Source organism: Melanotaenia boesemani, chromosome 20 (genome assembly GCF_017639745.1).
Source record: "Melanotaenia boesemani isolate fMelBoe1 chromosome 20, fMelBoe1.pri, whole genome shotgun sequence".
In the NCBI taxonomy this organism is placed as follows: Eukaryota; Metazoa; Chordata; class Actinopteri; order Atheriniformes; family Melanotaeniidae; genus Melanotaenia; species Melanotaenia boesemani.
This window is the reverse complement of record NC_055701.1, coordinates 30339779-30355598: the sequence shown is the minus strand read 5'-3', so window position 1 is coordinate 30355598 and position 15820 is coordinate 30339779. Positions and strand designations below refer to the sequence as shown.

The 15820-nt window shown below is 39.2% G+C and overlaps 1 protein-coding gene across 1 annotated transcript in view; it reads right to left on the bottom strand.

Moving 5' to 3' along the window:
- kcnh5b (potassium voltage-gated channel, subfamily H (eag-related), member 5b) overlaps window positions 1-15820 on the bottom strand; it is a 319850-nt gene that overhangs the window by 148605 nt on the left and 155425 nt on the right. Inside the window, exon 8 of the mRNA XM_041971541.1 lies at window positions 14042-14313. Within this exon, the coding sequence (XP_041827475.1) occupies window positions 14042-14313 (272 nt within the window). The remainder of the gene's footprint in view (window positions 1-14041; window positions 14314-15820) is intronic.

The window sequence follows — 15820 nt, the reverse complement described above, 5'->3', positions numbered from 1 at the left end:
GTCCTGACTTGATAAAAAGTGCATTGGTGTGCTCTCTTGGATCTGCTTTATGGGTAATTCTTACTGCTCTTATCTGTAAAATAAACAAAGGCTTTATGGTACTAACATATGTATTGCCCCACACTTCCAAACAAAAACTTAAATAATCCAATAAAGTCCATAGTGTCTATAAGTATCTATAGCTGGTTTAGTTCTTATGTTACACATGATAACATAACAAGAACTAAATCAGCTGTTAACCTAAATATGGTAAAAATAAGTGAACAATTTGCAATGTACTATAATCCAATGCATGCTTTGTTCAAAACAGCAATATTCTCCGATATCTTTGTTTTAATATGGACTCTAAGAGACTTCCATGTCAGCTTATCATATGTTGCTATTACTACAGCCAAAAACCTAAACTGAAAGACTCTCAATATTAACTATATCCATAGCCAAAGAAGCTGTTCCATCCTTTAAAAACAAAACAAAACATAAACTTAGTTTTTTTGAGGTTAAATGTTAACCTATTTTTTTTTTTTTTTTTTTTTTAATAAAACCATGTTTTTTAAGTTGGACCATTTAATTTATTTTACTTTCTGATAGAACTCTTAAATCTTCTCCTGAACTATAAAAAGTTGTGTCATTAGCAAAAAAGAAAAAAACTGTAACAACTTTGATAATCCAATAATATCATTAATATATAAAAAAAAAAAGTTTAGGTCCCAGAACTGATCCCTGTGGGACTCCACATTCAATCTTCATGCACTCAGATAAAATACCAGTAAACTGTATCTAACTAACTGCTTAAGCTGTTTAGGACTTAATGGTAAATGGTCTGTGTTTATATAGCGCTTTTACCCAAAGCGCTTTACATCATATGTCACATTCACCCATTCACACAAATTCACACACTGGTGGCTGAAGCTGCCATGCAAGGCATTCAACCACGACTCATCAGGAGCAATTAGGGGTTCGGTGTCTTGCTCAAGGACACCTCGACATGAACTTGACAGGCCGAGGATCAAACCGGCAACCCTCAGGTTACAAGATGACCGCTCTACCCACTGAACCACGCCGCCCCATTAGCCATGCTAATGGCTACCTCATCACACCATATGTTTACAATTCAGAAATCAAAATAGAATGATCGTTAGTGTTAAATGTTTTTAAAAATCAATAAAAGAAAACCCTATCTGAAGTTGTAATTTCTTCCACTTTTTCCATCTGAGCCAGCGCTGTAGAGCTCTCTGTCCTGAAACCACGCTGACTCCCACTCAGAAACGTTCCTCTCAATAAAATGATCTAGTCTTTGTTCAAATAGTTCTTCAAGCACTTCTGAGAAGTGTGAAAGTGAAGACACTGGTCTGCAATTAGAAAAGCTTTATCTCCTGGGAAAACTTTCATTCTATCTGGAAAAATACCAGTCTGAAACGAAAGATTAAAAGTATAACTTAAAGGTTTGCATATACAATCAACAGTAATTTTTACTAGAACCACATCGATCCCATCACAGCATCAGGTGATGTCCTATGTTTGGTTGTATTTACAATTGTTTTCATTTTATTTTCACCCACGTAGATTTCAGCACTTTCCTGCCTCCACTCCAATCACCTCTACTTGCCCATCGTTACGTGTTTTGATAGAATTAGCAAGTTTAGGTCCCACATTAACAAAATAAGAATTAAATTCATTGACTACCTCATTCATGTTTTTATAACCTTATCATTGTTAATAAAACGGGCTTGAGCATGGACACAGAGCTATTACCTGCTACATGAGAATTTTCCAAGTAGCTTTGATATTATTTTATTTTAACTTTTAATTATAATATTCTCTCTTAGCTTGTCTCAGTATAATTGTCAATTTGTTTTTATAAAACATTTCTTTTTAGCATTCTTTATTCTAAATTTTATGAAATCCTTGTAAAGTTTGTTTTTCTTGTTGCATGCATTCCACAAACCCAAGGTTTCTTATTGCCATTACTTTAATCTATACATTTCTTTTTTGGACAATGCTTACGATAGAGTAATAAATATCTCATTAAAACTGTCTCACATGCAGCATTCACTGCTACATAAACCCATTTTACCGCTCTTTTAAGAGGGCTTCCCTGATTTAACACCTGCTTCATCAGTTCTTACTCCTGCAAAAGAATACCAGTTATTTTCTTCCCTCTTTCAGTTGCCCATCATATATTACAAATACAAGTAAATGATTGCTTATTTTCACTTTGTTGTCCATGACTTTTGAAGCAATATTGCCAAGGTCACACAAGTCGAGGTTATTCTTCTCGGTTTAGTAATCAGTGGGTTTAATGCTCTACTATATAATGCATTTTAAACAAAATTCTCCACTCATTATATGTTTTATTTTCATTAATTTTTCCAAACTATCTCTAAATGTTTCTACATTTGACCCTGTCACACACTTCATCAAAAACTGATACCAGTGGAGAAGACGGCCTGGGGCGTCTTCATGGTCAAGAAATGTCTTTATGTCCCTTCACACATTGTGGAACATGTGGATAAATCTTAAATCTTATGTCACCAGTATACTGTGCACCTGTATGGCCCTCTGCATCTAAATGTCAATTAAAGAAATTACAAACTGCCCAGACCAGAACTGCTAGGTTAGTTTTACATCGTCAACTCTCATGGTTAACCGCAGAGGACGGGCTGGTTTCAGTATGACTACATGTTTCAGGAACGTTGTTTTTTCTTCTCATCTGTCTTCTTATATAACCAAACTGTCAGGTTTAATCAAGTTCAGTCTCGTTTTACTAGATCAACCAGATCCTGATGCCACGCCCAAAACCAAAGGCTTTCAAGAGAAGTTATTTATCATGCCATCAATCATTGGAATTATTGTCCACTGAACATACATAAATTGGATAGCAAAGTGTCTGTAAAGAACCATCTAAGAATGCACTATTTAAATTTGTGAGTAGGAAATGACACACACAGCATATGAATGAAACAACTTTTTCTGAATAATTTTTGGTGGTTATAAAAACATCTCAATGTTTCACTGTTTTTAGAATATTATTGTCACATAAATCATGATTTTTATTGTGTGTATTGTATGTTTTGTGTTTTGTCTTTTTGTTTGGACCCCAGGAAGACAAGCTCGTCCCACTTTGGGTCAGCTAACAGAGATCCTTTAAACAATAAACAATATATTTTGCACACTCCTTCATTTATCCGAACATCTTTTTTGGTCCAGGCGGCTTGAAGCACTCGCTGCCCCTGACTATAGTTTTGAAAACATCTTATTGATCTGGGACGCTCGTTGTTTGGCCCAGCTGCCCCATGCACTCTTTCAATGTGGATTTCACCGTCGACAGTGCTTTAAGTGGAACAAAATAAGTGGTGGTACTCCCTTAAGGACTTGCTGTCAGTTTGTCATACAATACAAATATGGGACAAAAACATGGGTGATACTTATATGTAGATCTATAAATCGATTTATAGATCAATAATTTTATTGCATAGAAATGACAAAGAACAAACTAACAAAGCAAGTTCTAAATCAAATACACATTTACCAAATTCAAAGTGCCATGGAGACGCTTTTATTAACTTCAAGCCACATGGCATTAAAATGGACATTAAAAATAAAACTGAAAAGTAAATACATAAAGTAAAAGCTCCTTAAAAACATAAAGAAGTGATAAGTCCCATTTAGACTTATTTAGTTTATTAACAGACTTACTTAACAGCGTATTACTATTACAGTTTTTCTCTGTGAAATATATTTTTTCTTAGCATTAGGCCTGGCCCATGCCACTTTAGCAATATTATCTAATATTTTATCTGAAAATAATCTTCAAAAACTCAAAATGCTGACCAGCCACACACTGAGTGTCAGCTTAAACATGTTGAATATCAAATTGGTAATCAGATAATATGAATTGTAACACAGAAATGTGTGAAATGCAAAATGTCATCAGGCCTGAACTTGAGGGCAACAAAAACGAGCGGAGTCCGCTTCTATCATACAGCAGGGATATATATATAGATGGATAGGAGATGGCAAAGGCTGAAAGAGAAAGCAAAATAAGCAGGAAAACATTAGCTATGAATCTGAGGAAATTTCATTAATCAGGAATATATAAGTCCCATTTTTAGTACTTTAAATAATTACACATACACTAATTTTAAAAATGTTTTAAAAATTAGTTCTTACTTTTTAAAACAGTTGTCTGCATCTAAGAAATAATACAGTGGTGATAATTTACATTAGAATGAAGACAACAGCTTACTTAAAAAAAGGCTCCAGCAAGTCTTGGGTTCTTCTTTGCTTGATTGGTTTGGTGCTTCACAAGCCTTCTCATTAGCAGAGCTCCTTCTGTTCGCTAGTGCGGCGTGACGACATACAGCAAGCGTTTTGCGTCCAAATAATATATTTCTTTTGAGGAGACTTTTCATTCTTTTAAATCAACAAATACAAGCTGTAAACTGTGGTGAGGTTGGAGGAGGGTATACTGGCTGCTGAGGAAAGCCGATAAAAGTCCGGTTTGCATTGTACGCTGTAAAAAAAAGTCCTGCTATGCTAAGGGATAACATTTAAAAGTGCCAGTACTGCGTACCGGTGCATACCGGCCCACTTAAAGCACTGACCGTCAACCTCCAGAGTCTCCCGAGCTCAACCATGTTGTTTTCCTTCACATTTTTCAGGCGCTTAATAAATTCCTAAATTCTCCAATGTTGCCAGCAGTTTCCATTCGGAATTCTCTGATTTCTCTCCTTATTTCAGTCCCAGAGTGACTTCCACATCCTCACCTTGTTGACTGTCCTCAGGTGAAATGTTCACGCTGAGATTTGATTGCTTCTATTTTTCCTTCTGCTGCTTCCACATTCTGCTCTTTTGTATGTTGTGTTTTAAATCCCAAATAAACCTTCAGCTGGTTAAGGTTAAACTCAATTAGCATTCATTCAATACTTCATATTTGTCTGGTAGTATTTGTCTGTAGCAGACTTCAGAAAAAAATAGAACATGTAGAAGTACCTGACGTGCTGCATTTACTTCCACTCGGGCCTCTGAGGTTCACTTAGGTAGAGGCCACTTTACGCATGCTGGTTAGACTGTGATTGTGTTCTTGGGGGCACCTGGACCATCACCTCACTGGCTTGGTGATGAATGAATAACATCTTGTTCCTGCAGGGTCTGTGCTTGCAGGCATTTGAAAAAGCATTACAGAAATATTTGATGAGGAAATGTGAATCTTAGGCTTGCGTGGCATAAACATATCTACATGGCCAAGAACTCCATTAATATCTCCATGTGCATCTAACAACCTTCAAGTAAAGCATACGCGTTTCCCTAAAACTGCCACTTTATTGCCATTTTCCCTGAAGACAAGACATCTGTGTCATGCTCAGCCTCCTGTTGCCAGCAGAAAGCATTTCTCATGTGAGATTAACACTGAACAGAAAAGGAATTTAAATATGCAACAGACCTGACATGCACCACGTGACACAGATGTTGTTCTGGTCTTTTCTCTGACTTATCATCGCTTTCTGGCCACTGCAGGTCTGACAAACATTTATACTAATGATTTATATTTAGAAAAAAAAACAAACAAACAAACAAACAAAGAACTACTTTTACGAATTTGGTACAAGTTGGTATATTATGTTGTGTTTTGTCATGCAGCTTGCTGGTTTTTACATTTATTTTATTTAACTTTTATTTAACCAGGAAGTCCCATTGAGATTAAAAACCTCTTTTGCAAGGGAGTCCTGGCCAAGAGGCAGCAAAAAGTATCAGTTACAACCAAAGTAACAATTACAACAAATAACAGTTAAAATGAACAATTAAAATTGCTTACATATTATGAAAACAGTTACAAGTTAAAGAAGCTGTTTCAAGTGATCTCAGTCTGGATTTAAAGTCATTCAATGAAATAAGTTCTGTTAATTTCCGGTCCTTTTGCAACATGTTCCATGTTGTTACGACCCGACTCAGGGGTATATAAGGGCGTAACAAAGAAACACGGCGTGGACAGGTGGTACTTCAAAATAAAAGCACATTTATTTACAATTCCCGTGAAAGTGATGGACAACCTGTAAAACAAAATAAAGATGAGCTGGGGTTAGCGGACCTGCAGAAAGAAACAAACCAAAACCTATACCAAACACACACCGAGTGCAAACGAAACACACAACCGCAACTCGGTGGTGAAACTAAAACCAAACAAAAGCAACAGGCCCATAACTAAAGTGACCGTCGTCACAACACAATAAAACACTAACCTAGCCCAGCCCTAAAACAATCACCACAAAGTAAACTTAACACAACTAAACTCTGTAAGCACCCATTGTGGAAAAGGAGGTGGTCGCAACACACACACACCCAGTGCACAACAGGAGGGGGAGAGCGGCCGGAGCCATTCTGGCTTCTCCCCCTCCAGACCTGCCTCGGCTGCAGCCATTTTTAGCCTGAGCTTCTCCGTAGGCTGCAGCCTGACTGGTCCAGAAGGGTGCCAGTCACACAGGGGCGGGGACAAAGGCGCTGGCCTTAGCCACTCCGGGCAGCGCTCTGCCGCCCCTAATCAACACACAAACGGCCTCAGCTGTCTATGACAAGCAGGGCCGTAACACATGTGGAAGGGGCAGAGAAGACAAAGGCTCTTTTTCCCAGTTCAGTACGGCAAATGATACAGAGAGCAACAAATGATCATTTGATCTCAAACCATATAAATCAACATTTCTCTGTGTGATTGGGTAACAAATATAGAAGGGCAGTAGTCCAAGCATGGCCTGTAGATAAGTGTACCAGTATCCCACCTCCTGGTGGACAAAGAAGGCCAACCCACTGGAGAGTGGTGGTCAGGGCTCTACAGTTTGTAATGAACCTCAAAGAAGCATGATAAACAGCGTCAAGCTTTCTCAAACATTGAGTTGAAGAATTCATGTAAAACATATCTCCATAATCTAAAGTGGATTAAAAAAGTTGCAATGACATGCTGCCTTTTCATCTCAAAAGAAAAACAAATTTGTTTTGAAAGAAAAAACCCAATTTCAGTTTGAGTTTCCTCACAAGATTATCAATGTGGGGTTTGAAAGGAAGAGTGTCATCAAGCAGGATACCAAGATACTTGTACAAATGAACTAACCCAATTTCATTTCCCTCAAGAGTGGATACTGTGGTGATAATTTGAGGGACCTTCTTAAAATCTGAGAACAGCATTAATGTAGTTTTGCCAGCATTAAGAATTAGTTTTAGCTGCAAAAGTGTGTGCTGGACCACATCAAAAGCTTTCTGCAGAGATTCAACAGTTCTAGCTGAATTTAAACCAAAGCAGTAAATAATTGTGTCAGCATAAAAATGCATATTAGCATCAGACACTGTGACAGCCTGATCGTCTGCCATGTCATATGTTTGTCTCTGATTAAAGTCACCTGCTTCACTGCTCCACCCTGCCTGAAATCAGCCAGTAGAATTTTCTTTTTGCCTTGAGAGGCTGGACCAAAAAGTTATAAAAATGGGACAGCATTTACCTGAAGGGGAGGAGTCGGACAGTCGGAGAGTGAGAGGGAAGAGAGAGAGAGAGAGAGAACGGTGGCAGGTGTGATCGAGGGCGGACGAGTTCAGCACGGGAGGAGCGGTTGGAGGTTTGCTCTTGGGCAGCGCGACAGACAACGGACTCGCCGGATGGAGTTGGTCTTTATTCTTCCTGGATGCAGGAGTGGAGGACCGGTGTCGTGAGTCCCAGTCTGGTGTTGTCCTTTTCCCTTTCTGCTTGCTTGTGTGTTGCCGAGGAGAGATTGCCCTCGGACATCCGTCGTTTCCTTGTTTTGGTGCCCCGCCGCGGGACTAACTGGAAAACCCGGAGTGGAGTTTACGGCGCCTTTTCGTTAAATTGGTTTGAAACTGGCTGAGGAGCAGGGTTACCACCGTAGATGAACTTGTTCGCCTGGGTCAACAAATGGAGAAAGACAGACAGAACCAGCTGCGATATGAGCAGAGGAGAAATGTGTGGAAAAAAGCTCAGAAGGTGGTTACCTCTGAAGCTGCTGACCAACCAAACGGAGACACCCCAAACCAGCCAAGCCAATCTACCTTCACTCGACCTCCTGCAGTGTACTGTTGGCGCTGTAAAGGTAGCCATGCGCCTGCTTCATGTCCACAGTGGAAGGCCGATAAAAACCGTACTCCCTCTTCAAATTCATCCTCCCAGCAAGCTGCTAGAAAGTCCCAGTTCCCTGAAGATCCAGCTACATTTAGCTCTCTCACGCCCTCAGGTCACCTAGGAGGACTTCCTTCAACAAACTCTTTACCGTCCCCTGTTGACTGTCGCCTGCCCTGCCAGTTGGTGATTCCACTGAACATTGGGCCATGGAAAGGTACTGCAATCCTGGATACAGGCTCATCATATACTCTGTTAAATGAAAATATTTGGTCAGGAGTAAAAGGCCACCAGGATGTGCTGAAGCCCTGGACCAGAGGACCTCTGTATTTAGCAGATGGTGAAGGACGACAGCCTTTAGGATGGACTGAACTGACTCTTACCTTACAGTCTGTGACTGTGACAATACCCAGTGTGATCCTGCCGGCACTGAGCCTAGCTTTTCCTGCAGTGGCAGGACTTGACTTCATTTTCTTTTCCGGATTACAGTTTGATGTCTCTGAGAACAGTTATTGGTTTAAAACAAAACAGGAACACCAGTATCAGTTCTTGGGAGCATCTGCTCTAATGCCCAAAGTTGGATCACTTCCACATCTTGCTTTTTTTTCTTCTGTCGCTCCAGCAGATTTACTTCCTCTCACCCCATGCCATGATCCCCTGGAAGCTGCCACTCATAGTGCTCATCTGGATGACTTTGGAAAAAAACAATTACTATGTCAATTAAGAAACAACACAGACGTTTGCACCAACACTTTGGGCTGTACAAGTGTTCTCACACATAAAATCTTCCTCTCACACAATGTGCCTATAAAACAAAAACCTTACCGGACATCTCCAGCCAAACTTGTGGTAATTAAGGAACATGTACAGGAACACATTCTGTCCCAAATCATTAATGTACATAATGAACAATAGAGGTACTAATATTGAACCCTGTAGCGCCCCATTGTGGACACTCACAAATTCAGAACACAGACTATCATATTTAACACACTAATTGCAATTGATTGCAATTGTTTGGGGTATAAGAGGATAAAGTGAGCTGTCTGTAATCCTGACAGATACAGCAGGTAACATATCTGTGAGAAGGGTGATACACACCAAACTCCCAAACATGGAGCCCATTTTAAAGTCCAGAATTGTTCAGATTTTGTTCATCCACTTGTTGAAAGGATGACAGCACCTTCAGTAGGTTATTACACGAGTTGTTACATGACAACTCAGGTACAGACCTCTCTACAACAGCTGGCTCAGTGTTTTAGCTCCTGATGTTGTTAAATTATGAGCCTTCAAATATTCACTGAGGTCAAAAGATCCATGTAGCATGTTCATACTGACATGATGTTGTCCAGATGAACATGTCAGAAAGAACATGTTATTATTCATCTGGAGAATAACATGTCAGTATGAACATACAGATGTAGACCTTTCCAGGGATTTATTTGGTTTAGTGAAAGTCGGTAAAAACAGAGTTAGAACATGCCATGCACGTAGCAGTACACATAGTGAAAAATTCTGTTTATGCTTTTCTAATCAATAATCTAACATTACTGCACTTCCTGTTAGTACCAGTATTAGCATTGAATTGATAACAGGAGAATAAAATAATCTTTTCAGTCACATAAATGAAGCCATTCAAGAGTCAGTGGTTTTCTTCAAAATGATCTGATGACATAAACAGACACACACACAGCGACACACAAAAATAACGTTAACTAAACTTTAGTTTTATTTGAGATTAGAAATTAGATTGTTGCCATGAATGGGAGAACATATGATTTATTAAAAATAAAAAGAAAACTGTTTTGTGTGTGTGTGTGTGTGTGTGTGTGTGTGTGTGTGTGTGTGTGTGTGTGTGTGTGTGTGTGTGTGTGTGTGTGTGTTTTGTTTTTGGTTTGTTTTGGTTTTTTTGCCCATAATTTTAAGTTAAAGGGGTGAGCATAAAGCTTGTAACATACTCTGCAGGAACTTTGTTCTTGTTCTTGAGGCCACAAGAACAAGAAAAATGTTTGCACTGATGCCTGAATTACACAGAAATAATAATAATAAATAATAATATGAGGATAAGAAGTGGAATATAGCAGGTGTAAACAGCAGGTAGAAATCCTCCTACTGACTGGAAATGGTTGGTCAGTTTTGAGAGTGGGCGAACATCCAGTCAAGACATTGCCAGAAGCAGCTGCTACAGAAGAGCCGCACAATTGGAAAAGCTTGAAGTATGTGGAATAACAGCCCAGGCACAACAACATGGCTAATATACCAAGGTGCTCCCTGTAGAAGTTGGATGGAGAGGGTTTGTTGCCATGACCAATGGAGGTCAAAGGACAGGTGTTACAACAAGCAGTGAAGTCACTTTGTGAAGCTGCAAAACGAAGCCGCAACTGGCTGTCGCTCAATAGGAAGGACTCCAGCTGGGCTGCCAGATGACTGCTAACAGTAGAAACAGAGGGGGCCGCACCTGGGACACTAGGTGCTGCCATTGAGCACTCTGAAGGTGTCGTGGGCCTAGATCAGCGAAACACTGAGGATAAAGAAGGCCCTCCTGATGACCCCTCTGAAGTTCCTACCCCTCTTCCACCCAAAAATACCAAGAAAGAAGCAACGTTGATTTTTTAGGGGTTGTACCATCAAGTCTGTAAGCTCTACTATCAGCTAAACACATTTCAGACTAATAAAACTAAAAATAGTTTATTCTATTGTGAAGATTGTCCACAGTGTCTCGATCATATCCCTTAATTCATTTTCTGTACGGAACTTATCAGAACCAGGTCTTTGGCTGGACGGCTAGTGATGTTCGTTTTTAGTCATAGCAAACCATTGACATTTGACTCGAGTGTCCTCCATTTTTTCAGTTTTACCTGAAGGCACAGAGTGTGCTGATCTTTATTTCAGACATTTTTGACTCTCCGGAGCATATTTGTGGTTAAGGTGGTGCAGCAGATTGCTCATATTGATGCCTCCTGCAACATCTTTATTTCTTTTATGCATCATCTTCTATAAATAGTTGTTTGGTCCAACTTTTTAAATGCAAAGTATGTTCAGACAACAGATATGTCATCATGTTCAATGTCTGCTGTAAATTCACTTCCTGATTTCTCTCCGTTTATCTCACTGCTCAACACCTCCAATAACACAGCTGCTCTGCTGCATGTGTAGAAATGCAGCAGTGAAAAAGGCACCCTCTCAAACAGTTTCCCTCTGCATTATGTTCCTAATACTGTTCTGCATGTTCAGACCGGCACCAGGACAGAGTACCAGGCAGATAATTGATCGATGTGGGCAGGTCCCACTTATCAAATGAATTTTGACTTTATAGGAATGGAAATTTTAGTTTAAATTGACCAATGTTGGAGCAGATTAAGTATAGAATGCAAAAAAAAAAAAAAAAAAAAAAAAAACTTAAAATCCGATGCAGCAGATATCAGATGTACCAGGACAGATTTAACAGATAATAACATTTAATTTATGAATAACAAAGTCAGTTTAGTCATTTCAACCAAAAATCAGACTTAGTTCAGTTATTAAAAACCTAAAAAGCAATGTGACAGATGTTCGGATACATGGATTAGATTTTACACAATAAACACACACGTTTCTATCAGGCTCAGACCGCTCAGCAACTTCCACATCCCTGCCAGAGGCACCGTGGTGGAACGCTCAGTAAGCTACTAACCTGCACAGGTTAACATAAGCTGATCTCAGAGAAAGGCAACTAGAGCTCATCCAAACTGGTCCTGGTTCATTTAGTGCAGCTTCAACTCTGTAAAACATCAGGAACATCTGCAGCAGACAGAAACCGAACAGACTAAACATGGGACTGGGACTTACTGGACTTAGTAAGGACAAGTCAGACTGAGTTAATCCAGCTGCAGACGAGGCTCCAGAGGAAGAGAAGTGGACGGACATATGCACCTGTGGTTGCTATGGTTACTATCCTGCTAGGTCTCCTCTCATTGCTGAAAAGGAGACTGTTCAGGCATTATAAACTTAAAGCAGCTGCAGCCTAAAGGCACAGCTCCTCAAACAACAGGCAACTGACAATCAATACAAGACAGGTACAAGACTCCAGGTTCAGGAACAGATGATATGTTAAATAGTCAGCTGGTGAAAAAGAAAATATTCCACATCCGTGAGTGAACAATCATTTTCTGCTGTTTAATGAAAGGTGATTAGAAGCTGCTTCCATACATTTTGTCTAAATACCTTTGTCTTTTGTTTGTTACACTTTAATCAAACGCCTCCAGAAAGCCCCAAAAGGTCTCATTTTGAAGGTTTGTACTCTCCGTTTTTGCAGCTAGTGCATACAGTTGAATAATTAATGTCCTGAAAGTAACTTTCCTTCCAGGATATAGACATTGTTACACAAGCTCCATGCGGAGAGACATCAACACCAGGGAGGAAGCCTTTCTTAATCATACACATTTTTCTGAAGACACACAGCTCAGAGGTAAATGAACCAACCAGATCCCTCAGCAGTTTTACATCAGGGTTAAAACTTTTCTATTTGCTGCCTTTTATCAGAACAGGTGTTAATTCCCCACACTGGAACTTTATTTCTGGCTTTTTATTTCATTTTAGATTTTTTCTTTGTTTTTATTTAATTTATTTTATTTCTTAGTCTGTTTTAATGCTCATTTTACTGCTTCCTGCTGTGATGCTTTTAATGTTTTATATAAAGCACTTTGACTCGTCTTCTACATGAAATGTGATGTTGAAATAAACTTTGAAGAAGCTCTGCCTTCCTGTTGAGATGCATTGCCTCAGACTTTGTGCTCAGTATTAGATACACACATTCCAAACATCAGTGTCTTCATCCTCTCGTGCATCTTTTAGATTGGTATGACTGTTAGATCAATCAGCTTATGTACGGACAAAGTGTATTCATCTTAAGTGTAGAGCATAAGTGAGTCTTCTGATTTTCATCCCGACCACTTCCCGTGCAAATTAAGGAAAGCATGTTTAATCCAGCTTGTTGCACTGAATTTAGTATAACAGTTTGATTAAGTCCACCATTAATCTCAAGATGATGAAAATATTTTCTGTTGCAAAGCTTTCTAACTTATCACTAGCTGTGCTCCCAACAAGTGATCTAATCAAAATAGTCATATAGGTAGTTCATACCCTTAAGGACCGTCCACAGAATGAGGCTGTAGAAGATTTGAATGCAGGATAATTCAGTTATTCACTTCATACCATGAATTTCAGTCTTTTGGGCCATTGGATGTATTGATCTTCACAATTCAGATGAGAAAAATAGAAAATACAGTTTTATTATTTGTATAATAAAACAATCTGGTTGTAATAAATAAATAAATAAATAAAATAACAATGATTCCAACTTCTGTCATTTCAAGACCCAGTCAAATTAATGTGGCCTGTTCAGAGAGGAAGTGCAACCAGCAGATTTGATCCTTGTGTAATCAGCCACATTTAATGTCCATTTCACCAGAACCATGGAACCAAGCCAGCCAACTATATCATCCACCTATAAGCTCAGCCTTCAACAAATGAAACCAGTCAGTGCTGAAGATTTCACACAGCTGCTTCACATCTAACACAAAACCTCCAAAACCAACATTCAAAACCATTTTCCTTTCCTTTATGTGGGTATGCCTTAAGCCTACTGCAGGATGTTGCGTGATGAACTGGACTCTTCTCTTTACTGTGTTTTTCCTCTCCTCTATCATCCCATGCAGTTCAGATTAAATTAAAGATACGATTTGAGGCAATCCTTTGCTTTAGCCAGACTATTCTACTGTTATTATTACAATGAATTGGACTGAAGTAGCTTTAAAACTGCTTTGAAATTATTTAGTTGTGACTATACAAATTAAGCTAGATAGTTAGATATAGAATGGTTCACAGAGAGTATTCGCCACAGAGCACTTAAGACAAAAAGCAGCAGTAAGTTTATGTCATACTCACATCCCACCATCATCATAGCCACAGAAAAGATCTTCTCTCCATCCGTGGTTGGTGCAATGTTGCCAAAGCCGATGGTTGTCAGACTTGTCATGGTGAAATACAAAGAGGTGATGTACAGCGAGTCCTTGCCAGGACCCCCCTCCCACTGGCCAGAGCCACTGGCATTGTATTTATAAGGCGAGCCAATGCTGATAGCCAGTTGGTAGAGCCAGCTGTCCTTCTTGATGGTCTTGGTGGCCTCATTAATGACCTCATAGTCACCAATGCTGTACCTGTTGAAGAGACATTTAGTGTTTTACTACACTCACTGGAAGTTAAGGTTAGCAGAGTGAATTATTATCTAACCAAACACCCCTGATTCAATATGATGCTGCCGCTTTAAAAATCTGGAATTAAAGTGTAGCTCCACCCACAAAGCAGCTACGCCACAGAGCATCTTTGAGGTGGAAGACTTTCCCTCTTGAATCTCCTCAGCTACACGTGAACCAGGTGGTACTGAACATATCATTGTGAGCCGTTAGCTGTTAGCTGCCTGTCAGCAGCTCCAGCAGCTCTGGAAAGCTGTGGAGACTCGCGGCAGGTTGTAGCAGCTGCAGGAAGAGCTGCTGGAAGTTGCTTCTGCTACGATTTGAGCTGCTGTCTGTCGCCAGATGAGGATCCGCAGGTAAAGAATAAAGTCCGTTGCTACTTTTACACCCTTAGAAGCACAAATCCGTCACATCGCAGGAATATTTCATCAGAAACTGTGGAAGAGCAGAAGTCTGAAACTAGCAGATCTACCCGAGATAAGCTCACATCCCTTCATATGTGTTGGTGGGCGTGGTTTTCAATGCCTGCAAGGTGAGGCCCCGCCTACCTGCATCTGGAGGGAGGGGCTGTGGGGTTTTTTAAATTTTCTAGTGATGTAGATAAACTCTTTATGTCATGAAAAACATAATCTAGTTTTACCCTGTAGAGGGCGTTATGAGCCATTTTTGACTCACAAAATCACGTTTTTAAAGAAATTTAAAAAATACAAAGTTTCTTACCAGTATAGCTGGTTTTTATCACAATGAAGTAATACTGTTGTTTACAGCTCAAAAATCACATTTTAGGTGCACTGGCCCTTTAAAGATTTAGTTTTCTTTCTTTTTATTATGAAAATTCTTAACAGGCCACTTCAGCAAACATTTGTGTATTAAAACAACAAAACTTAGGCTCATAAATAACATTTAGAGGCTCATAATCAGTTATTATGGCTCTTAAATGATGCAGGGTTTTCCCTACATTCTTGACACGGCTATGTTGTTAGTGCCACGCCTTTGAAATGCAGAGAATTTAAGTGTTTCACATGGACAATGTCAAAATTTCATAACTGAACCAACATTGCTGCCTCCAGAAGTGCAGCAGCGGTAGCTACCCTGCTGTCACTGAATTCAGATTGTACTGAATTCTTGGGAATCTAGACCCCCCCAAATTCAACCATTGGGATTCTGTGTTTAATGGCTTTAACCCTCTGGTGCATGAATTATTACAAAACAGGGCCACATTTTTTTTAATAAAATATTTTACTTCTACAGACATGCACATAGATTTTTTCTGTTTTTTAATCTTATTTTAACTTTTACTCAGTGTATTGATTTTTCTATTTGACCTATGAAAATATTTATAAAATAATATCTTGTAATATTAATATATTATAAAATATTAATTTTCTATAAAAACACCTGGATCATTTTCCTATCCTGTTTATCACTGAGGCAAACTTGATAATTACAATGTATGTATATATACTATCAA